Raw genomic sequence first — 25865 nt, forward strand, 5'->3', positions numbered from 1 at the left:
GTGGGGGGCTAGTTGCCCTCCAATCATTTTCGACTATTAAAGAGGGCACTAGAACTATCGATTTCCAATCGAATGAGCACCCTTTGAAGCTTCTATGACGACCCCTTCCATATGAAGTGCCTCTGGACAAAAAAAAAATTAATAATAAAACATTGGAGCCGTATGGCCTCTACGATAGGTAACGCTAGCGTTGCCTCTGATTGGTTTTTCAGGGGAACATAATGTGCTAGCCTAGGCTGCCAATAAGTTTAGGTGTCTTGCTTTTCTTCAAAGTCTGGGAAAACTAAGAGATACCATCTCAAAAGCATACAAAATAGGGCACAAGCTTGAGGCTCTTCAAAGAAATATAGACATTTTCACTTGCTATTTAGCCAACGAACTTTGGTAAGAAAATAGCGTGGTATTTACGATACTTTGAGTTACGTGTGCCGAGCTTCCCGCTTAAGTTCGGTTGATTCTCGTGTTTTGTTTTGCCATACTCGGGTTTTCTGTTTGATTTTTCTGTGCTTAAATGATTATGTAGATGTTTTGGTAGTTTGAATGAATCTGTAAATTTCATATTCTGATTCTTGATTGTTGGGTTTCTTGCATGGCATTGATAGGTTCAATTTGTTTTGTATTCGCTTGTTCTGTTTTACTTTTATCTGTATTTTTATGTAATTTTTTGACAAATATATAGGCCTTTTCTTGGCTTATCTTTTAGTATTAATGCGCCTGTCTCTTTTCAGTGATCGGTGTCAATTTGTTCTTGTTTTTTTTAAATAATCATGTTGCTTTTTAGTCTGCATTTTCTTGGATGAATTTGGCTTGAATTTGGTGCGGTTTGAGTATTGATTTTGATGTACCTTGTTTAAATGAGCCAATTAAAACTTTCGGAAAATTTAGATTGTGTATTGAGCTATTTGCGATGAAAGTTTGATTATGAAAATAAATGTTTTAGATTTGGGTTTTTAGGTTGGTCTTCTTACCAGGATTACTTATCATTACTACTGAAAAATTAACCTAAGTCTAAAATAAAAAATTAATTAATAGAGATAGAAATTTCTGGAGAAAAAAGGTTAGCTGTGTTAACTTTCACGCTCTGATAAGATCTCAGTAGGATCTTAAAGATAATATAAATTAAAGTAAATCTAAAATCTCAAAAATCTATAAAATCCATAGAAGGGAACAAAGAGTAGGAAAATAGTACGCGAAGCGAGCTCTCATTAGTAGGGAATATTAAGGGCGGATCCTAAAAAATCACAGAAATATGTTGCTTCTAAGATAAGAAGACATTTGTAATTGACCGAACGTTACATAAATCGACTATACTTACACAAAATCCTTTTAACGGCGTAATTTAACTTTTTCCGATGTCACACATACTTCCCTTTGAGATGACATATGTCCAAAGCTGTTCCTCTTTGTCAAAATTACTACATCCGGGCACAGACTGACTTATAATAATCCTGGTAATTGTACAATACATTTTCCTGTTGTGGTGTATGCGTCAGTCTTCATATGATATAACTTCTGGAATTAGGAATCCCTACTTTTTTTTAGGCACCAGATTCTATAAATTAGATCAAAGGAATTGACAAAACAAGTGTGTAAGTTTTAATTTTCGAAATGCCAAGTCTTTGAAATAAAGACAACTCATAAAGGTTTAGTCTTCCAAAAGCATAAAACATAAAATCGCGAAAAAGGAAGAAAACGAGGACAATTAACAGCCAGTGAAAAAATTGAAAAATTATGCAAATATTTCGGTCAAGATCTCCGCTTGACCGTCCTCAGTGCAGAATAAAACTGATAAAAATATAAAAACCAAACCTTAAAATAAAAACACAAAACTAACATTGGACGACCCTTTCTTAGTAACGGTGAAAGGGTGAAAGAGTTACCCTTTCACTGTTACTAGGAAACGGTCGTCCAATTTTAGCTTGGTTTTTTTATTTTAAGGTTTGGTTTTTTTATTTTTATCAGTTTTATTCTGCACTGAGGACGGCCAAGCGGAGGTCTTGACCGAAATATTTGCATAATTTTTCAATTTTTTCACTGGCTGTTGATTGTCCTCGTTTTCTTCCTTTTTCGCGATTTTATGTTTTATCATGATTAGCCAGTGTGGTCTCAGAAATTATTTTCCAAAAGCAAAGAAGACAATCTGCAACTTGGATAAATAAACTGGAAGATTTGTTTTCAGTAGCGAAAAGCGACTACTGGCAAATCCCCTGCAGATCCCTTCTTCACTTTCTGTTTCTATTCGTGAGCAATTTTCTGTAAGAAATTCAAGGGAATAATTTTTCCAAAAGATGACTTTAGTTTTGTTTTGAAAATCACATTGAAATCAATCTGAAAATTTGACAAGTGCCTTTGAAATAAAAGAAAAACTCTTGACGTTCGAACATTGTCCAAACTGTACTTTAGTCAATTTTAGCCAAATATCAGAGTTTAGTCTCCAAACATTCTTACACTTATAAATCCTAAATACGAGCAATGTTGCAACTATTTAATAGATTACAAATTATTTTTTACAAGACCTTTTGTGCAAAAACACATGTCTGTCAAAATCGAAATTTAAAACCTGTGCGATAAAACAAGTATGGGAAAAAATGAATACCTTATTTTTCAATTGTTTAAATGCCGTAATCTGCACACTGCCACTGTTTATGCTTCCTCATAGTGACAATAAAAGTTCAAGAGCAGCAAGTGGGTTGAATTTTTCTTTTTTGTGAGTTAACTGTAAAGCAGGCTCGTGGCTCCAGAATTTTTTTACCGGGTGGGGTGGTAAGAGGGGTCCATATCCAGATAGTCAAGGGGCCTCGGCTATATAATATTTTTTCTCTAAATTATTGGCGGGCATCTGCCCCCTCTCCCAAATGACACCCCAGTGGTAAAGGTAGGAACGGTTTTTCCGCATTTTATCTATGGTTGTATAAGTATTTTGTGCATTTTTGTTTCTGTAAAATAAATCCGTTATTTGAGTATCACCGTTGAAGATAACGGTAAATACAACGGCAAAATTTTGCAGAAGTTGTCCTTTTTCTTTTTCTACAAGAAATTCCTTTACGTCTTTGAATTAACGAAAAACTATGCCACTTTCGGAATCGGAACTGACAGAAAAATCCTTATCTGAAAGACTTGGCTTGTTTAAACTGCTAGCGTCCAATTCAAAAATAAAAATAGCGGGAATCAGAATGGATAATTGTAGCAGTGGTAAGCTCACACAGATAAACGAGCTTCTAGTTTTCATGATTTTTTTTTGCTATACTATTGTAATTTAGTTAGGTTTTTTCATACTTATTTTTATGCATTAGGGTAGATAATTGCCTATTCAATCATATTCATATAGCCTTGGTCTAGCAAGCTGTTGAATAGGCCTAGGGCTTGTGGGTGTTTGTTTGAAAACGATTTGGTAAAGTTCTACAAAATCATATTATTGAGTTAGGAATAAAGTGAATACACCATTCACTGCCTTTTTTAGGCATATTATAAACATAGGCTAATAAGCAATAATATTGTAAATGAATTTCAGCCCCCTCCCCCACTGAATAGGAGCTGCCAACTCAAACCGGGAATGGAGCGATGTAGGGGGGGGGCTGTAATTAATTTCTAAGAGAAATTCTTATTATATTCGTAATACGCATAAAAAAAAGATCAAATGGTGTATTCAATTTAGTCCTAGGCCTAACTCAATAGGCTAATATGATTTTGTAGAACTTTACCAACGATTTTCAAGACCTGGAGAAAAGACAAAATATTGAAAAATGTCATTTTAAAGCTGGAAAACAAGTAGAATAGTGAGGGTAAATGTGCCCCACTTGGATAATAGGCTATGTTAGCTAGGATAATTTGCATATTATGAACTAAGAATTGTTGGTAAAATTCTACTTTAGCTGCTTTTGGCTATCTTGAAAAGGAGTTTGGTTAGGAAAATGATACTTTCAGGGATAGATCTACAGCCTAAAGTATGTCCTGGGAAAGTATTTTGAAGTACCTACCTCCACTCCTTCTCCCTCTAGAGGGTTCTGACCTTTGATGACCTCTAAAAACCTGTGTGTTATAAAAGTGAAACCTTGTAAAATAGATCTTCTACTTAAAATGAAGTGCAACAAAATTGTTTTCAGCTTCACAACTTTGTTCAATCCTGATTTATAGAGTTTTAAAGATATGCAAATACATTTCCTAAATTCTGAAAATTAACATTGATATGGCTTAAAATACTGCAATAACAGGAATTGCATTTTCAGAACTAAAGCCAGAGAAAAAGAATCTTATAACTGAAAATTAAGGTAAAATGCTGTTTTGTCAAAATTTCAATAGGTATAGACCTGTCATGTGGGCAAATTTCAGGATCCTCTAGAGGGAGAAGGAGAGAAGATAAGTACTTAAAAATACCTTCCCAGGGCATATTTTAGCCTGTAGACCCATCCCTGAAAGTTTATTTTCCTAACCTCATCCCTTTCCAAGATAGGTAAAAGTAACTAAAGTAGAATTTTACCAAATTGGTTTCTTAATCTGACTCATTATGACCTGGAATAGTCCCAAATTTATAACAGGAATAAAAAATAATCAATTATCATTCTGGTAAAGGTTTAGAATAGTGGCTCTCCAGAAGCACACATGCAAGGCCAAAAAAGAGACATTTTTCTATTGTTAATGTTATGTTATTCAATAAAGGAGGAAGCCATAGGCTTGTTGCATAACAAACACAACCAATAACAGCTCAAACAGCAGTACTACAAAACAAAAAGCAAAAAAATATTCATCAGTATTAAACAACTATATTACAGAAACTGTTTTTCATAGAACGCAGTTTCAACAAGAGCACTCTTAAATGATTCTCCTGTTTATGTAGAAACTACTGTATCAGGTATTTATTCCAAAGGATTGTTGCATGGTTAACAAAGCTAGGGTAAAACACCTGGTAGTTGGCCACTTTAATCACTTTGAAAACTTTTTGGCATTTAAACTACTCTAATTACTTTATTATACCACCTAGAAACTTTTTTTTTTACCATTATATTCCTTATTGTCTTGTGAACAAATAGGTTATTAATTCAAATAGTTTTGCTTGTACAGTGCTTCCTATTTTTAAATTTACTAAGAGGGACAAATCTGCTAATAGCTAGACAATAGGAATCACTCATTGTATATAGTTATTATGCTATATTGCCTATTCTTGTCCACTGATTGCCTTATTCTCAGCCACATTTCACAGTAGCAAATGAAACAAGTTTTTGTCCAGCTGTTGCTGTAATCTTGGACAAGATAATTTCAAAATACCAGTTGCTAATTCATCATCTGGCAAATGAAATGCATTAAATCTTAAAAGATTTTTATATGTTGGCATTCATTTAACAAATTTGTTATTTAAATTTGATTTTCAGAGAAGATAATTATTGAGAAAAGTAATTTTCCGTGTTATTCAATGAAGGCAGGTGCAGATCAAGGATTTCTTTTGGGGGGGCGGGGTGGTATAAAATAAGTTGATCCAATAAAAAAATTTAGGGGGTTGCAAAATAGGTTGATCTGATAAACTTGCTTCAGGAGCAAGTTTAGTTAATGCAAACTTGAGTGAATTAAGTAAATTACACTACTTTAGACTATGCTAGGGGGGGCTTGCACCCCCTTGTCCCCCCCACCCACTGGATCCACCACAGAATGAGCGGAACTGGTATTACCCTGTACAATGTTTTCAACTATGCAAGATTCCAATGGTACAGTTTTCATATTGATCTGATGCTATTTTTGATGTGTTTTAGGCTTTTTTTAGAAATCATCATGAACTTCTACTTTTAAAACAAACCAAAATAATAGTTACCATTTCTGAATCAATGTCACATGGCAATTTTTTCTCAGTAGTAAGTTTTTTTTCAAAATGATTTTTAACTTTTGGTTACTATGGACTGTTGTTTGCTCTTTACTAGGTTACCTCTGCAACCATGATAGGGGGAATTGTCTGGGTGGAAATCTCTATTAGGCTGAAGTTGTCTAGAGTAACTCTGTAGGAAAGGAGATTTTTCATGGGAGAAATTTGCCATGGGAGTTTTCCAAGGAATAAATTCTCCAGAGGGAATTTTCTGCAGGAAGAAATTTGTACTAGGGGACTGGTTATTTGTGGGGAAATTTCCATAAAGGTGGGATGTTTGGATTTTTTGTGGGGGGGGGGGGGTTACAAAAACAAACATTAAAAAATTGTGTACTTATGCAGTATGCAGGCACTCCAAAAGAAGTCAAGTTTGGCTAATGCCAATGAAATAAAACAAAAAATGATGAATATATCATAGTTTAGAAACAAAATTGGGCTCTATTTTTGTACATTGGGGGGGGGGGGCATGTGTAAAGCTTAGCATATATTAAATTTTTAACCTAACTTCTCCCCTAAGGTACCTTTCCCTCTCCTCTAAGCCCCAAAAAACAATTGTTTAAAGATCAAAACTCCATGAGAAACAATGCTTTGCAATCAATGTAGGTCTTGCAAAGAGCCATATGAAAGGTTTTGTTGGGTGACTGTAGCATTTTCCATTTGACATTCCACATACAGTATATAGCAGTATCCACATGATGCATAAATACCAAAATTTGTTTACATACATTTTTGTTATGGTTTTAAAAGTCAGACAAACATTTTTTTTGGGGGGGGGGTTCAAACCCCCCCCCTAATGTGCAAATATATAGCCCAAATTTGTTTACAAACTATTGCATATTCATCCTATTTTATTTCATTAGCATTAACCAAACTTGACTTCTTTCGCAGTGCCCACCTGCTGCCCCAGTACCAATGTTTCCAATGGCCCCCCCCCCAAAAAAAAATGTTTGTCTGACTTGTAAAAACGTAACAAAAATGGATAATAACAAATTTTGTATGCGTTTTTTGAGTTTTTTTTTGTGAACTCCCCCCCCAAAAAAAAATATTTTTGAGTAAAACTCCCTTTGGAAAAAAATCCTGGGTATGGCCTTTCTGTATTGCAATGTCTAGACATCTCCTAATTAGTAGGCTAGTTTTTGCAAAATAAATTTGTTTCCACTCAGTCTGTCTGTGTGATTCTTGTTTGGGTGATGACATGCTTTGGGTGACACAAATCCTTTGCAGAGATATGAAAATTCTTAATTGCTTTAGACAGCTCTTTTTGTTTGATAAGTTGTAATTTGATTCTTTTTTTTCCCTTTATTTTTGCCATTTAGTAAATTGATGTGTGACATGTCATGTATTGAAGTAACATGTTTGACCATTATTGATGGGGCATGTACACTTAATTTCGATTGAATTCGGATACTAAGAATGACTTTAAACTAAATTAAATTCCAATTTCTTTTGCAGGGGTGTTAATTTGGGCAGGGACCTTCCCCCTAGATTTGTTGCTCCTTTTTGCAGAACTCATAAACTAACGTGTCTTGACACTTTCATTGAAATAAAAGAAAGAAAAATGAGAAAATCCCCCTCTTGCTGTGTTTAGTGTTTCAGTTCACCTAGTAGGCCATGGGTGCCCATAGACTGAATTTTAGGGGGGGGGGGCTTACCTGGTCTAATCAGCACTTCCAGTGCTGTATAATTGAAATCTCAAGACAAAATATCATGGGCAGCACAGTAGTGCTGTCTAAGTAAAGAGTGATGTGACCACAATACATTGTTTTTTTTTTAGACCAGGGCACTTCTTATAGAAACAAATGTCATAGGAACTCCAAAAGAGCCTTAAATAAAAATTAAGAATACAGGAATCGAAAATAAAGAATACAGAAATAATGTGGTTAGAAGATAAGCTACAGCAAAAATTTGAAGCGACAGGAAGAATCAGAATGTGTAAAAAATGAAAGTGAAGAGCAAAGAATTTCGCCTTTAGAGGACAAGTGAAAGCAATAATGAGAACGAGCCCAAAATGAAAGTAAGTGAGTATGACAGCACTAGACCCTGAGGGCCCAAACTAGCAGTGCTGATCTCTGTTTCATAACATAACAATAGCAATAAATTATTATTGGTACTTTTTTAATATTTAATATCTTGTTACTATATAATATAATCTAATAACTATTTTTTGGGTCAAAATCTAAAATCTTTAGGTTTTTGGTCAAATTCCAATAAGTTGCTAATAATTAAATGTCTTGTTGCTAGACTTTGCAATATATATAGATCTGATCTGTTCAGTAGGGAGCAACACAGCTCAATACTAACCAAAACTCTAAAAAGAAAGTACTAGTCCTTTCAGTTACCAACCAACTGAGCACTTTTCAATGTTTCTATGACAACAAATGGCCATCTTAAAATTTCTAATCAGATGTGTTTCTGGAAAATATGACATGTGTGTGTGGGAGGGGGGGGGGTATTTGCCTTCTGATCACTTAACTCTTAAAAAGAGCACTATAACTTCTGATTACCAATCCAATAAGCCCTCTTTGAACTTTATAAAACCACCATTTCTATAAAAACCTTATATGCCCCAGGGCATAACTTACAACCCTTGACCTGAGGGCTATTGGGGGGGGGGGTTTATCCTCAAAGACAATTACTGGACCTTAAAACTAGACTAAACAAAATGACTATCTCAAAATTTTGATTGGATGTGTTTGGGGAAGTGATTGACGTAGGAGAAGGGGAGATGGCTGCCCTCCATGAGCTCTTTTGGAGTTCCTATGACATTTCTTTCTATAAGAAGCGCCCTGGTCTAAAAAAAAACAATATATTGTGGCCACATCACTCTTTACTTAGGCAGCGCTTTCACGCTGCCCATGATATTTTGTCTTGAGATTTCAGTTATACAGCACTGACTAGACCAGGTAAGCCCCTCCCCCTAAAATTCAGTTCTATGAGCGCCCATGGCCTACTAGGAGAACTAAAACACTAAACACAGCAAGAGGGGGATTTTCTCATTTTCCTTTTTATTTCAATGACAGTGTCAAGACAAGTTAGCTTATGAGTTCTGCAAAAAGGAGCAACAAATCTAGGGGGCAGGTCCCCTGCTCAAATTGACACCCCTGCAAAGGAAATTGAAATTTAATTCAGCTTAAAGTCATTTTTAGTATCCAAATTCAATTGAAATTAAGTGTACATGCCCCATCAATATTGGTCAAACATGTCACTTCAATGCATAACATGTCACACATAAATTTACTAAGCAGCAAAAATAAAGGAAAAAAAAAAAGAATCAAATTGTGACTTATCAAACAAAAAGAGCTGTCTAAAGCAATTATGAATTCTCGTATCTCTGCAAAGGATTCACGTCACCCAAAACATGAATCACACAGACAGACTGCATGGAAACAAATTTATTTTGCATATGGGGATTGGGGTACTTGTTTAATATTATTACAAATTTATGATGCATTGGGGGAAAATATAATGTGGGGGGTGGGGTATAGCTGCCTTCTGATAAATTTGACTCTTCAACTTCCAATTTCCAATCCAATGAGCCCCCTCCAGAGTGTATATCCTGTTTCCATAAAAACCTTACATGCCCTCGGGGCATACCTAACCACCCTAGCCTTGAGGGTCATGAGGGGGTTCTCATTCTCAAAAACATAATTTCTGGATTTTTAAACTACATCAAACAAAATAACTATCCCAAGATTTCGACTAGAAGTGTTTGGGGAAATGATGGGCATAGGGGGGGGGGGGTGGTCGCCCTCCAATCACTTTTGACTATTAAAGAAGGTACTAGTCCTTACAGTATGGAGGGAGATTGCTGCCCTCCATGAGCTCTTTTGGAGTTCCTATGACTTTTCTTTCTGTAAGAAGTGCCCTGGTCTAAAAAAAAATATATTGTGGCCACTTCATTCTTTACTTAGGCAGCGCTATTGCGCCACCCATGATATTTTGTCTTGAGATTTCAATTATACAGCACTGGAAGTGCTGATTAGACCAGGTAAGCCCCCTCCCCTAAAATTCAGTCTATGGGCGCCCATGGCCTACTAGGTGAACTGAAACACTAAACACAGCAAGAGGGGGATTTTCTCATTTTTCTTTTTATTTCAATGAAAGTGTCAAGACAAGTTAGCTTATGAGTTCTGCAAAAAGGAGCAACAAATCTAGGGGGCAGGTTCCCATCCCAAATTGACACCCCTGCAAAAGAAATTGGAATTTAATTTAGCTTAAAGTCATTCTTAGCATCCAAATTCAATTGAAATTAAGTGTACATGCCCCATCAATATTGGTCAAACATGTCACTTCAATACATGGCATTTCACACATCAATTTACTAAACGGCAAAAAATAAAGGAAAAAAAAAAGAATCAAATTGTGACTTATCAAACAAAAAGAGCTGTCTAAAGCAATTATGAATTCTCGTATCTCTGCAAAAGATTCGCGTCACCCAAAGCATGTTGTCACCCAAAACATGAATCACACAGACAGACTGCATGGAAACAAATTTATTTTGTATATGGGGATTGTGGTACTTGTTTAATATTATTACAAATTTATGATGCATTGGGGGAAAATATAATGTGGGGGTGGGTATAGCTGACTTCTGATAAATTTGACTCTTCAACTTCCAGTTTCCAATCCAATGAGCCCCCTCCAAAGTGTATATCCCGTTTCCATAATAACTTTACATGCCCTCAGGGCATACCTAACAACCCTAGCCTTGAGGGTCATGAGGGGGTTCTCATTCTCAAAAACATAATTTCTGGACTTTTAAACTATGTTAAACAAAATAACTTCCAGAGATTTTGACTAGAAGTGTTTGGGGAAATTATGGGCGTAGGGGAGGGAAGGGGTTGCCCTCTAATCACTTTTGACTATTAAAGAAGGTACTAGTCCTTTCAGTATGGAGGGAGATTGCTGCCCTCCATGAGCTCTTTTGGAGTTCCTATGACATTTCTTTCAATAAGAAGTGCCCTGGTCTAAAAACAATATATTGTGGCCACTTCATTCTTTACTTAGGCAGCGCTATTGCGCTGCCCATGATATTTTGTCTTGAGATTTCAATTATACAGCACTGGAAGTGCTGATTAGACCAGGTAAGCCCCCCTCCCTTAAAATTCAGTCTATGGGCGCCCATGGCCTACTAGGTCAACTAAAACACTAAACATAGCAAGAGTTGGATTTTGTCATTTTTCTTTCTTTTATTTCAATCAAAGTGTCAAGACAAGTTAGCTTGTGAGTTCTGCAAAAGGAAGCAACAAATCTAGGGGGCAGGTCCCCTGCCCAAATTGACACCCCTGCAAAAGAAATTGGAATTTAATTTAGCTTAAAGTCATTCTTATTATTATCAGAACTCAATCGGAAAAATTCAGTATACATGCCCCATCAATATTGGTCAAGCATGTCACTTCAATGCATGACATGTCACACATCAATTTATGCAATTAATGCATAAATTTAAACAATTTATGCAATAAATGCATAAAAAAAATAAATACAAAATTTAAGATTTTTTCCTATTTCCGTGTTATATGGTTCACAATTGAGTAGTGAAGTTTGGTGAATGCTAATGAATCAAAACAAAATATGATGACAATACAATTATTAAGTAACAAAATTATGAGAAATACAAGAAAGTATTATGGTAGGGGGCACAGAACGCATTATATTAAATACCTAACCTAACCAAAATACCAACTAAATATTTAATTAAAATATAGCTATAATGTAGTTTTCCACCAAGACGAAGCTGGTATAATTGTATGGTATAAAGACCGTGAAACCCGGTTATTGCCTCATCTTCGTGATCCAAATTCTCGAGTGTGTACCATATAATACGGAAGTACCAATTTTTCTTTTGGTTGTTTAAAAATCATCAATTTTCTTAGGAAAGGATCACATTTGTTGTCGGTGTTCTAAAAACTAACAAGCATAGTTAAATTGATAATTGATTGACAGACAGTAACACCTTAATAAATTAAAAGTAGTACCATTAGATTCTCCATTTTATGCTCTTTTCATATATCATGTGTTCTCTTTTCTGACAATGCAACCCCCCCCCCTAATTCTCCCAGATATAGCACTAGGATATATACAAAACTAAAACAAAACACTAAACAATGAAATTGCTTTCCAAAGCAGTTGCTGGCGCATAGGGCATCAAATCAATGTTTCAGTTACTGGGACAAGTAGCAAGCTTGTCGCTTAACCTTGCTGCAGTGGGGATCGAACCCTGGGACTCGTATTGACAAGCTCAGCACCAATCCACTGCGCTGCAATAAAGGAACCTCAAGGTACTACTTTATAATATTAAGATTTTACCTTCTTTTGGGCTGCCAAACAAGAATGGTACTGTTAAATGTGAAAACGCTTTTCCTTCTATAAATATATAACCAGGGCCCTATCCAGGTTTCTTCTCAGGGGGATGGGAGTACTCAAGGATTTTTTCGGGGGGGGGATACTCAAGGATTTTTATTTTTTTTTGGGGGGGGGGTACACAAAAACTAAAAAAACGCATAACAATTTGTTTATATCTATTTTCGTTACGTTTTTACGAGTCAGGCAAACATTTCGGGGGGCGGGGTTTGGACCCCACCCCCCAGGAAACCCACGCCTACCCCCAGGGAACCATGAAGCATACCATATATTAAATACATAACCTAACCTAGGTACCTTTCCCCCCCCCCCCCTTAAACCCTAAAAAACAATCGTTTAAATATTGTAACTCAATGAGAAACCACAGCTTTGCTGTCATTTATTGGTACTGGTGCATTTTGCGGATACTTCTATATACTGCTAAAGAAGTCAAGTTTGGTTAATGCTAATGAAATAAAATAAAACAGTATGAATATTTAATAGTTTATTAACAAATTTTGGCTATATATTTGCACATTAGGGGTGGGGGGGGGGTTGGTAAATCACACCATATATCAGATACATAACCTAACCTAACCTAGGTACCTTTTCCCCCTTAAACCCCAAAAAACAATCATGTAAATATTGTAACTCATTGAGGAACCACAGCTTTGCAGTCATTTACCTATAGCGGTCTCTTGCAAATAGCCTATTTGACAGGTTTTTTTGTGACTGGTTTCCTTGTAAAATAGCAAATTTGTTTCCTTGAACCCCCCCCTCCCCCCACCCCCAAAAAATATTTCTCTGACTTGTAAAAACGTAACAAAAATGTATGTAGACTAATTTTGGTATTTATACATCATGCAGGCACTGCTATATACTGTATGTGGAATGTCAAATGGGAATTGCTACATTCACCCAACAAAACTTGTCAAACGGCTGTTTGCAAGGCCTACAATTGCAAAGCGTTGTTTCGCATGGAGTTTGGATATTTAAATGATTGTTTTTTTGGGGCTTAGGGGAGAGGAAAAGGTACCTAGGTTTGGCTACATATCTAATATATGCTATGCTTTACCCACACCACCCCCCTTCCCAAATGTGAACAAATATCCTTTACGCACCCCATCTGTGGACAATCTGCTTGTTGTTTGGTCCCAGATGGATAGTCAAAAAGCACAGTCTATCATCCTTCATCCACAAAATGTGGTCTAGCTACTTACTTTTTTTTTACAGTTTTTTCCTTGATATATGGTCAGTCAAAGAAGTACCTAAGACTATTTCTTAGACAATTCTTCTTGAAAACAGTTAAGATATTTAATTACCTACAATCAGTAATTATGTGATTATCAAATGTCATGTCTAAATTGCATATTTCATAAATTTAACCTTTGTTCATTAATGCCACCTTGTATGTCTATTGTTAATCCAATACTTGAGTGCTCATCAGTAATTTATCCCCTTAATAAGAAAGATAGTACAAGAGTTGAGAAAGCAGAATATAGGGCTAGTACACACTTACCTTAAATAAAACTCAAAAATGCAGAGACTGTAGTTGCCTAATTTTGAGTTCTGACTTCAGAGAGCAGATATAAAAAATGTGTTTTATGTTGTTATTGCAAACATTGATAATACCCCATCAACTCATTTCTTCACTTTTAAAGTATATAATAGTATCTGTCAGCATCAACACAAAATATACCCACCATGTCCACAGAAAAGACTAGGCCAAAACTTTTTGTTCCTCCGTGCAGGGAAGACTTCCAATGCATTTCTATTGTGACTACCATGATCCAGTCTTTCAAAAGTGAATTAGCCTCTCATCACAATCTATTTTGATTTTTTTTTTTTTTTTTTGTATTAACTGTTCTTTTAATATACAGTTCATGTTGTCATAAAGTTAGGATTATTGTTATAATGTTTCATGTAACAAGTTTTGTAAAGCTTACCAAATTTGGTGTTAATAAATAAAAAGAAGATAAGCATTACTTAGCCTTTCAAAGTTCCAATATTTCAGAGCTTTGCTTAACCCCCATAATTGCCTTGGCTTCTAATATTCTAGTCTTAGTTTGTAGAATCATCATCTTATTCTCCAGAAATTTTCTCACTGAAAAAAACAAAAACACCTTGTACCTTGGTTATTCTACTTTTACCATCTTTACCAATAATTCCACACTGCTAAGGGAAGTTGTCCACTTCATCATTTTTTCTTGTTACCTGACATGACCTCTTCACCCTAAACTATTCCTAGCTAAAGAGCTTTCTTTCAAATTTATTTGTTTCACAAACATTTTTATTGAAGACACTCAAATCAGGATAATATAGGTCTAGGAGTCTTTTACCTCCCTATTTGATTACATATTCTCCCAAAGCCTTTGCAATATTCCTTGGGACAAAGATATAATCATAATATTGTCACACTTAGCTAAAAATAAGCTGGGTGTCCATGAAATGTTAAAGTGTAATTTTTTTAGGATTATTTAAATTGAGCATGAGCAGTGTTAAACCAAAAGAAAACTAAGTCTACCTTAATCTCCACTGCTCTCCAGCTGTGATTGCAAAACAGCTCAGATATGATACTTCAATACATTTTGCATGAATCTTGTGAAATTGCTTAACTAAACTATTGAATTGACTAAGGATGGAAAAAATCTGCTGTTCATGTTTGTCAGCACTAATTCTTTCTTGGCTCAAAGAAGCATGCCTTGTTTTTACCTTCTTTCAATACAGTTGATTGTAAAGAACTGAAATTTCAGAAATATGAAAGATTCATTAAGTTGAAATGATTGGAATGGCTTTGTGGTATTTCTCACATGACATATGATATGCTTTTCAGAAAATAGTGACGGAAGAGTTAAAAGACAAAGAAAAGATAAAAGCTCCAGACTTTCTGCATTACAAAAATTAAAGGAGCTAAAAGGTCAGAAGCACAAGGCAGAAATTGGCAATATTGAAAATGTCTATGAAGAAGTTGAGGAAAAAGAATATTTCAAGAGAGTGCAAGAAAGACAATCTGAAGATTTCATTGATGATGATGGTAAGCCAGTCTCTTTGCTTTATTTTTCAGTTTTCTAATGTGATGCCTTTATTTTTTAGGCTAAAATTTTGTTTCTGGGGCATTTCCTGAGTGTTGAATAAATTTGTTTCTGCATAAAGAGGAATAGGTCCTATTGGATGGATCTAAGGCCTCCCTTCTTCTAGAAAGTTGAAAAAATATGGTAAATTTCTGTCTTTAGAAACGAAACACACTGTTTCTGTATCTTCAACTAAGTGAGTTTCTTATTAAGGCTGGTTTGTTTTATTATCATTAAAAATTTTTTTTTTTTTGGGGGGGGGAGGGGGCTAAGGGTTAATTTTTAATTCTTTCTCTGTAGCAGGTCTATTGCAGAAAATACTTTTAAAGATGTGTAAACGTTTTAAATTTCTGTTTTTTTTTGCGTCAATAATCTTGTAAGGAACTTGTATCAAGCAAGCAGGCCTAAGTAAAGAGCATGTCTATCATTCGCATGCACACCTTTTGATTGACTGTTATGAAAAAGGTGGAAAGTTTATATCGGATACACATGACGGTAAGAGAGCTTTTAAATCTGGCATAAATGTACAGTTGTTTCTTGGTCCTTGTCAATGTAACCTGTCCAGTTTTATTTTCATATCTATTGAACTTTTGTTCTGTAGATAAATTCAAAGGTAAATACCCAGGTCATTTGTTCCAACTTTTAAGCATTTTGTTTATTAGGGTTTTATTTTTTGTTGTTGTAAAATTTAGTTAGAAAATGGCAGTGTATTTTCGTTGGCAATATTTTCAGCGCTAAAGTATGTCACCAGGCATGTGCGCTATTTTGTGATATTTATTTATATATGTGTTATAAATAAAAATATTCTACTCTACTGTATAAAAAGGCATTAGACAGGGAGATATCAGCTCCCCTCATTTGTATAATAACACTGATGTTGAGCTGCAGCAGGTTATGTTACAGAATTGCTTGTTTTGTGGAATTAATTAAAAAAAACATTCCGAAAAATAAGTTTTTCAAAGAAAAGTAAAGGCCATTTTAAGCTTAAGCTCAGGAGATATGAATACCTGTTAAAATTTAAACTCAAAACGTCCAGAAATTAATATTAAAGAATACATGAAACCAAAAATAATCATAAGTTCAATGAACAATCACAGCAAAAAAACAACCAACAAGCAATATTATAAAAGACAAAACAGATTTTAAAGCGATTAATGCTTAGATTGAGTATGAAAATCAAGCTTAAAACGAAAAAAAAATAGTTTGCCATTAAAGTATAAATGAAACTTAAAATGAACAGAAATTAAATAAACAATCAATGCGAACAAAACTTACAATATATATTAATGTAAATGAATAAATAAATCTTAAAACGAGTGAAACTTAAATTGAATATGCAAATCAAGTTTGAATCGAATAAAAATAACTACAAACAAGGGTTTGGGTGTCGTCTCACTGCGGAAGCCTAAAACCTACTGCGTCATTGGCGCTTTTGGGTATATCTTAAAACCCTTGCCCTGAAGGTTCTGGGGGAGTGTCCTCCTCAAAAACATATTTTCTATCTGGAAATCAGCCACACTGAACAAAATGGCTATCTCAAAAGTTTGATTGGATGTGTTTGGGGAAATGATGGGTATAGGGGAGGGGGCTAGCTGCCCTCCAATCACTTTCGACTATTAAAAATGGCACTAACCCCTTAATTTCCAATCGAATGAGCCTGTTTTGAAGTTTCTACGACAACGCCTTTTATAAAAACCCTAAATGCCCCCAGAGCATAACTTAAAACCTTTACCCTGAGGGTTGTGGTCGAGTGTCCTCGTCAAAAATATATTTTCAATCTGGAAAAAGACTACGCTGAACAAAAATGTCTATCTCAAAATTTTGATTGGATGTGTTTAGGGGAATGATGGGCGTAGGGATGGGGGGGCTAGTTGCCCTCCAATCACTTTTGACTATTAAAAAGGACACTATCCCTTTGAATTTCCAATTTAATGAACCTTTTTTGAAGTTTCTACAACAACGCCTTCTATAAAACCTTATATGTCCCCAGGGCATATCTTAAAACCCTTGTGCTGAAGTCTGTGGGGGAGGTTTCTCATCAAAAATGTATTGTCTATCTGGTACCACATTACGTTGGACCAAATAGCTATCAAAGAATTTCGAGTTGAGATGGGGGGAGGCCGGATGGGCGTGGGGGGGGGCTATTGGACATCCAGCAACTTTCGACTATTAGGTAGGGCCCTCGCCCTTTAATTACCCAACATATGAGAATGAGGTGTTGTCTATTCGACAATTTATTATATTTAAAACTTATGTGCCCCAGGGCATGACTAAAAACCCTTGCTCTGAGGGTTGTGGGGAAGTATCCTCCTCAAAGATAAATTTTCTGTCTGGAAATCAACTACGCTGAACAAAATGGCTGTCTGAAAATTTTGATTGGATGTGTTTGGGGAAATGATGGGCGTGGGGGGGGGGGAGGGGGCTGGTTACACTCCAATCACTTTCGACTATTAAAAAGGGCACTAGCCCTTTAATTTCCAGTCGAATGAGCATGTTTTGAAGTTTCTACGACAACGCCTTCTATAAAAACCTTATATGTCCCCAGGGCATAACTTAAAACCCTTGCCCTGAGGGTTGTGGGGGAGTATCCTCCTCAAAATATACTTTCGATCTGGGAATCAAATACGCTGAACAAAATGGCTGTCTCAAAATTTTGATTGGATGTGTTTGGGGGAGTGATGGGCGTAGGGGGGCTAGTTGCCCTCCAATCATTTTGGACTATTAAAAAGGGCAATAGCCCTTTAATTTCCTATCGAATGAGCCTGTTTTGAAGTTTCTACGACAACGCCTTCTTTAAAAATCATAGATGCCCCCAGGGCATAAATTAAAACCCTTTCCCTGTGGGTTTTGGGGGAGTGTACACCACAAAAATAAATTAACTATATAGAAATAAACAATGCAGAACAAAATGATTGTATGAAAACTTTTATCGGAGGTGTTAGGGGAAATAATGGGCGTGGGGGGGGGGGCCAGTTACCCGCCAATCACTTTCGACTATTAAAAAGGGCATGAGCTCTTTAATTTACAATTCAATGAGCCTGTTTTTAAGTTTCTACAACAACGCCTCCATTAAATCCCTTCTGTGCACCCCGGGCATAAATAAAACCCCTGGTCCTGAGGGTTGTGGGGGGGGGGGGTATCCTTCATGAAAAAATATTTTACATGAGGATATAAAATACGCTGAACAAAATGGCTATCTCAAAATTTTGAGTGGATGTGTTTGGGGAAATGATGGGTGTGGGGGGGGGGGGAGGGGGCTAGTTACACTCCAATCACATTCGACTATTAAAAAGGGCACTAGCTCTTTAATTTCAAATTGAATGAGCCTGTTTTGAAGTTTCTACAATAACGCCTTCTATAAAAACCTTATATGCCCCCAGGGCATAACTTAAAACTCTTGCCTTGAGGGTTGTGGGGGAGGATCCTCCTCAAAAATACATTTTCTATCTGGAAATCAACTACGCTGAACAAAATGGCTATCTCAAAATTTTGATTGGATATATTTGGCGGACTTATGAGCGTGGGGGGGGCTAGTTGCCCTCCAATCAGTTTCGACTATCAAAAATGGCACTAGAACTCTCGATTTTCAATTGAATGATTCCTCTTTGAAGTCTCTACGACAACCCCTTCCATATGAAGTGCCTCTGGGAAAAAAAAATAAATAATAAAACATTAGAGCCGTATGGACTTTACTATAGGCAACGCTACAGCGTTGCCTCTGATAGATATGATGCTCCTCGAGACCATAGTAAGGTATACATACCACAGGAGTGCAAAAAAAAGGAATTTAGTGTCAGATGTCAGACAAAATTGGGGGGGGATTGGCTGCCCCCTGCTCTGGCCTAAAACCGCCACTGATTTGAAGATAAGTTCTGATGATATCCTGATTCCTAGCAGATTGTTTTCCTGAGTTGATAAAAATTTCTCTCGACTGTCTGATGTTTGTAATCAGATTTTTGTTTAATGACATTAAAAAGTTAAAGGCATGTGTTAGATTCATTACCTTAAATCGCACTTGCTAGCGATATGGACGAGTCCAGTGTCAGTGATGATAGGGCTGCTGGACATCAGCTTCGATTCATGTTCTCCGCAGCCTTCTACCGCTTCTGTTAGGCTTGGTCATCAAACTTTTATTGCTTCTAGAACTATTGCTTTTCATGACATTTTGTTTACATTAAATCTCGAATGTGCTTGTTTTGCTCTTGTTCAGCATTTTGCAGGTGAAGTCTGCTGTAGTTATGGACTCCTTGTTAGTAGTAGATTGTTGCTTAACTGTTTTTTGAAGTTCCCTAAAGTATAAAAGATTTGAGTTTGAACCTACCTATGGTAACGATTCTAGTTCAAATATTGGAAACAGAGTACACAGTACATAGTTCATCAGAGTACATAGGGCTTGAAAAACAGGGAAAATCACTTTTTTTGGCATAGGAAATACTTGTGTGTCTTTTTTTCTGTGTTTTCCTTCTTCGCTTCTAGTAGGGCAATGGGAAATAATAAAGAGCTGTTAAAGGGTTCATTTTTATTACATTGCTTTATCTAGTGCCTTTTGTAATGTTTGAAAGGGAAGGTAAAAATTCAAACAAATTTGTTTGAAATGTGGAAGATTGTGTTTTTGCAACTAATTTACTGTTTTTGTGAACAAATTTGAAACATTAAGACTCACCACAAAGAAAGAATAGCTGCTATGTGAATTTAAATTTAAAATCAACAAAAATCATGAAAGAATGAACCTTGCAGGTTTTTTTTTTTAGCATGAGCAGTATACAAAATAATGATCAAAGTACTAGGATCAGATATATTATTTCTTAAGCCGAAGACATGAAAAACAGGATCCTTATATTAGGTAATATTAAAAATTTGGGCATTAAAAATGGACAGAAATTACTAAAAAAAAAATACTTTCTGAAAAATAAGTCTTTCAAAGGGTAGTAAAGATCTATAATAAAATTAAGACCAGCAGAAATAAAGACCTATAATACGAGGTCTATGTATAAAAAACATCGTAATTCAAACTGAAAACGACCAGAAATTACTATTAACAAGTAAATAAAACCCAAAACCAACAGAAAGTGAAGTATATGATGACATCAAACATAAACATACCAAATAATGATTTAAATGATGAAATAATTCTTATAACAAGTAAAAACTAAAATGAATATTCAAGCCAAACTTAAAACGAAAAAAAAATTACTACAAGTTTGGCTACTGCCCCCTTCCTGATCCCCCTACCGTAAAAGGTCAAAAACATATTGCATCATTTGCGCTTTCCTGAAAACAAAATATATTACGAACATCCTTTTTTATTCATAACATTGAAATAAAAAAAAAATACAGTATTGGATTTTATTATTCATAACATTGAAAAGCAAAACAATGAAGTATTGCATTTTTGTTGAGTGTTTTATTTTGGATACAATGAGCAATGTTGTAACTTGAAGATACAGGGTTGTATCTTGAAGTGTTCAGATTTCCTGGAATCAACATCGTATATTGAATATTGAATTTATTTGCCTTAGTTCTTTCCAGTAATCTTGATTCTTATAGTAATTTATTTTTTGTTTGTCATCAGTATTTTGAAAAACTAAACCACACGTCCAAAATACTTAAAGTTTTCAATAAAACGCAAATGACGCAATAGGCTTCAGAACTATTATGGTTAAGGGATGGTGAAGGGGGATGGTAGTAATTGTTGTTCGTGTTAGGTTTAACTTAAACATTAAATTTAATTTTGTTCGTTCTAAGGTTTGTTTAATCGTCAGTATCTATTTTCTTTATTTTTGATGCAATCAATTATTTTAATATCTTTTTGTTTGTGATTTTATTCATTTTTTAATAGTATTTTTTGATCTTTTTGAGGCTTAGTTAGTATAGGACTTTACTTCTACAGGTCCTAAGTTTAACGTGGCTCTTTATTTTTCTTCGAAAAACATCTTTTTCGGAAAATTTGTTTTTTAATTAACCCCAATAAAAAACCTGGCACTTGTGTATTATACGCCACTCACTCAAGTTTACGCTGTCTAAAACTCAAGGACAAACCGGTTTCTTCTTTTGTTTCTTTCAGCTTAGCGTGAGGCAAGACAAAGACAAGTGACAGAATAGATTGGAGATGTATAATTTGGGCTATATATTTGCACACTAGGGGGGGGGGGAAAGTATTTGGACAGTTTTAAGTTAGAAAAGAATTGTTATTTCATAATATGCAGAATAATTGTACCTAACACATTTTGCATGCAGACCACTATACTTTATCCCCACCCCATGTGCAAATATATAATCTACATTTGTTTCTAGAGTATTATATTTTCATCATATTTTGTGATATTTCATTAGGATTGAGCGTCAAAGAAACACGTTCTAATTAGATGAAGCACTTGAGTGAGTGGCGTATAATATACAACTACCAAAAACCTTATGTGTTAACAACGGAAGACTCCCAAACTTTGAGCCCTTGCCGCTGGATCTTTGGGGGTTATGTTAACTCATAAGTAATAGTTATTTGGCCTATGGACTATTTTGAACAAAATGGATATCTATAAATTTCAATCGGATATCTTTGGAGGAAAAGAACGAGAGAGGGGGGCTGGTCAAAATCCAGTTAATTTTAACTCTTAAAAAGGGCACTAAAACTTTTAATTTCCAATCAAATGACCCTTTTTTAAATACCTTACGACCACGGTGAAGTGACTCTGAAGAAAAGAATTAGTGAGAATACAAGTAGAGATGGGGGTACCAGCCCTGACCCTCACCCCTGCTGCCATCTACAACTTTTTTTGCACCCCAAATATGGGCATAGAGTCATTAGGGAGAATGCTTGCGTAATCGGTCAATGACCTCTTTCTCCAGGTGTGATTTTGGCACGCTCTTAGCGAATGTCAATGTCAATGTTGTTATTGTTTCCGAGGCAAAATGCCAAGGTCAATGTTGTTGTTGTTTTGAACAGAGTCATTAGTGAGAACACGTGGTTTATGGGATCAATGTTGTTGTTGTTTTGAACAGAGTAATTATAGAGAACACGTGGTTAATGGGATCAATGTTGTTCTCGTTTCCGAGCCAACTTTCTTTTCTGGTCAGTCTAGAGTTGGCAGTCATTAATCAAATTGTTTCCAGGGAGTGTCTGACAGATGACGTCAAGTTAATTAATGTCTTTGGAGTTCGACCAGAATTGTCTCCGAGACAAAGTTTTGATCACACATGACAGATGATGTCATGATTGATCGATTGACACGAAAGGGGAATTAATTTGTTGTTCTAAAGAGAATTGATTCACGAAAGGGAAATTAATTTGTTGTTTCTAACAAGAGAATCGTTTCCGAGCAGATGTTTTGATCTTAGCGCGCGAAAAGGTTTCCAAATAATTTAAAATGCATTAGCGCAGAGATGCCAAACAAAAGGAACATGCCGAAATTCCGTTTAGGGTTAATTTCGGCGAAACTGTTTTAGCTATTTTATGGAACTATTTCGGCGAAACAGCTAGAGACATTTTAAAAGGTGATTTTTGAAGAGATTTTGGAAGAGGTTTTGAGTGTGGTCGTTATAATACACAAGTTGTATTTTAACAGTGTTGTGAGGTCCTCTACCCCAACCCCAAAGGCTTCTCATACCCCACCCCCACCCCGAAGGAAGCCCCCGGTCCTCAAAGGCCCCCCAAGCTCTCAAAGGGCCACCGGAGCCCCCAAAGGCCCACCCCGCCCCCCCAAGGCCCTCCCCCGGCCCCCCAACGGCCCATCGCGCTCCCGAAGGACCAATGGGATCCCAAAGGCCCGCCCCCGGTCCCCGACTGTCCCCCAGGCCCTCAACGGCCCTCCCGGTGCCCCAAAGGCCCTCACCCGGCCCCCAAAGGTCCACCGGGCTCCCAACGGACCAATCGTGCCGCCGGTGCCCCCCCCACCCCCCAAGGCCCTCCCTGTGCCCCCAAGGCCCTCCCCCCGCACCCAAAGGACCCCCGGGCTCCCAAAGGCCCAGACGGCACACCAGGGCCCCCCCCGACCCCCCCAGGCCCGGCCCGGGCCCCCCAAGGGCCCCCCGCCCCTCCAAAGGCCCACCCAGTGCCCCCCACGTCCACCACCGGTCCCCAACGGCCCCTCGAGCGCCCAAAGGCCCAACGGGGACCCAAAGGCCCACCCCCGGTCCCCAAATGACCACCCGGCACCCAAAGGCCCTCCCTGTGCCCCACCGGTCCTCCACCGGTCCCCACCGGCCCATCGAGCTCCCAACGGACCAACGGGGTCCCACCGGCCCGCCTCCGGTCCCCAAAGGCCCATCGAGCTCCCAAAGGACCAACGGGGTCCCAAAGGCCCTCCACCGGTCCCCAAAAGTCCCCCCGGCACCCAAAGGCCCTCCACCGGCCCCCAACTGCCCCCCAAGCTCCCAAAGGATCACCGGCGCCCCCAACTGTCCCCCAAGCACCCAAAGGATCACCGGCGCCCCCCAACGCCCACCCAGACCCCCAAAGCCCCACCCCCGGCCCCACAAACGAAATATTTAATTACCTTCAGTTGTTGTGATTTTAAAAGTTCTGCTTTTGTTTTCTAAAATCATCGCCTAAAATGCCTCAAACTGTTTCACCCAAAGAGACACACACACAGAGACACACACACAGAGACACAAACAGAGACAAACACACAGAGACACACACACAGAGACACACACACACAGAGACACACACAGGTTATGGTTTACCTTGTCAAAGTTACATTTTCAGGATTTTTCAAAGTTCATTCTGAATTTCTTTCGTTGAAATGCAATAGTTGGACTATTTCAGAAGTGTCTGGTTGTGGTTTACCTTGTCACAGTTACATTTTCTTGATTTTTCAAAGTTCATTATGAATTTCTTTCGTTGAAATGCAAGAGTTGGAACATTTCAGTAGTGTTTGGTTGTGGTTTAACTTGTCACAGTTACATTTTCTTGATTTTTCAAAGTTCATTTTGAATTTCTTTTGTTGAAATGCAAGAGTTGGAATATTTCATTAGCGTTCGGTTGTGGTTTAACTTGTCACAGTTACATTTTCTTGATTTTTCAAAGTTCATTTTGAATTTCTTTTGTTGAAATGCAAGAGTTATAATATTTCAGTAGTGTTTGGTTGTGGTTTACCCTGTCAAAGTTACATTTTCTTGATTTTTCAAAGTTAATTTGAATTTCTTTCTTTGAAAAGCAAGAGTTGGAATATTTCAGAAGTGTTTGGTTGTGGTTTACCTTGTCAAAGTTCAATTTTCTTGATTTTTCAAAGTTCATTTTAATTTATTACGTTGAAATGCAATAGTTGGAATATTTCAGTAGTGTTTGGTCATGGTTTACCTTGTCACAGTTACATTTTCTTGATTTTTCAAAGTTCATTTTGAATTTCTTTCGTTGAAATGCAATAGTTGGACTATTTCAGTTGTGTTTGGTTATGGTTTACCTTGTCACAGTTACATTTTCATGATTTTTCAAAGATCATTTTGAATTTCTTTCGTTGAAATGCAAGAGTTGGAATATTTCAATAGTGTTTGGTTGTGGTTTACATTGTCACAGCTACATTTTCTTGATTTTTCAAAGTTCATTTTGAATTTCTTTATTTTAAAAGCAAGAGTTGGAATATTTCAGTAGTGTTTGGTTATGGTTTACCTTGTCACATTTACATTTTCTTGATTTTTCAAAGTTCATTTCGAATTTCTTTCGTTGAAATGAAATAGTTGGAATATTTCAGTGGTGTTTGTTTATGTTTTAACTTGTCACAGTTACATTTTCCTGATTTTTCAATGTTCATTTTGAATTTCATTCGTTGAAGTGCAAGAGTTGGAATATTTCAGTAGTGTTTGGTTGTGGTTTACCTTGTCACAGTTACATTTTCTTTATTTTTCAAAGTTCATTTTGAATTTCTGTAGTTTAAATTATAGAGTTTTAATTTTTAAGTATTGTTTGGTGTTTGTTTAAATTGTCACAGTTAAATTTTCTTTATTTTTCAAAGTTCATTTTGAATTTATTTCGTTGAAATGCAAGAGTTGGAATATTTCAGTAATGTTTGGTTGTGGATTACCTTGTCACAGTTACATTTTCTTGATTATTCAAACTTCATTTTGAATTTCATTCGTTGAAATGCAAGAGTTGGAATATTTCAGTAGCGTTCGGTTGTGGTTTAACTTGTCACAGTTACATTTTCATGATTTTTCAAAGTTCATTTGAATTTCTACCGTTGAAATGCAAGAGTTGGAATATTTCAGTAGTGTTTGGTTGTGGTTTACCTTGTCACAGTTACATTTTCTTGATTTTTCAAAGTTCATTTTGAATTTATTTCATTGAAATGCAAGAGTTGGACTATTTCAGTAGTGTTTGGTTTTGATTTACCTTGTCACAGTTACATTTTCCTGATTTTTCAAAGCCCATTTTGAATTTCTATCTTTGAAATGCAAGAGTTGGAATATTTCATTAGTGTTTGGTTATGGTTTACCTTGTCAAAGTTACATTTTCATGATTTTTCAAAGTTGATTTTGAATTTCTTTCGTTGAAATGCAAGAGTTGGAATATTTCAGTCGTGTTTGGTTATGGTTTACATTGTCACAGTTACATTTTCTTGATTTTTCAAAGTTCATTTCGAATTTCTTTCGTTGAAATGCAAGAGTTG

The 25865-nt window shown here is 36.4% G+C and overlaps 1 protein-coding gene across 1 annotated transcript in view; it reads left to right on the forward strand.

The window, feature by feature from the left end:
* The first annotated feature begins 3159 nt into the window (after positions 1–3159).
* PolA1 (DNA polymerase alpha catalytic subunit) overlaps positions 3160–25865 on the forward strand; it is a 104897-nt gene continuing 82191 nt past the window's right edge. Inside the window, exons 1-2 of the mRNA XM_089090503.1 lie at positions 3160–3192; positions 15024–15224. Coding sequence (XP_088946629.1) covers positions 3174–3192; positions 15024–15224 — 220 coding nt within the window. The 5' untranslated portion in view covers positions 3160–3173. The remainder of the gene's footprint in view (positions 3193–15023; positions 15225–25865) is intronic.

The sequence above is a fragment of the Artemia sp. Qi Xiang Cuo genome, chromosome 6, assembly GCF_049724085.1.
Source record: "Artemia sp. Qi Xiang Cuo chromosome 6, ASM4972408v1, whole genome shotgun sequence".
Classification (NCBI taxonomy): Eukaryota; Metazoa; Arthropoda; class Branchiopoda; order Anostraca; family Artemiidae; genus Artemia; species Artemia sp. Qi Xiang Cuo.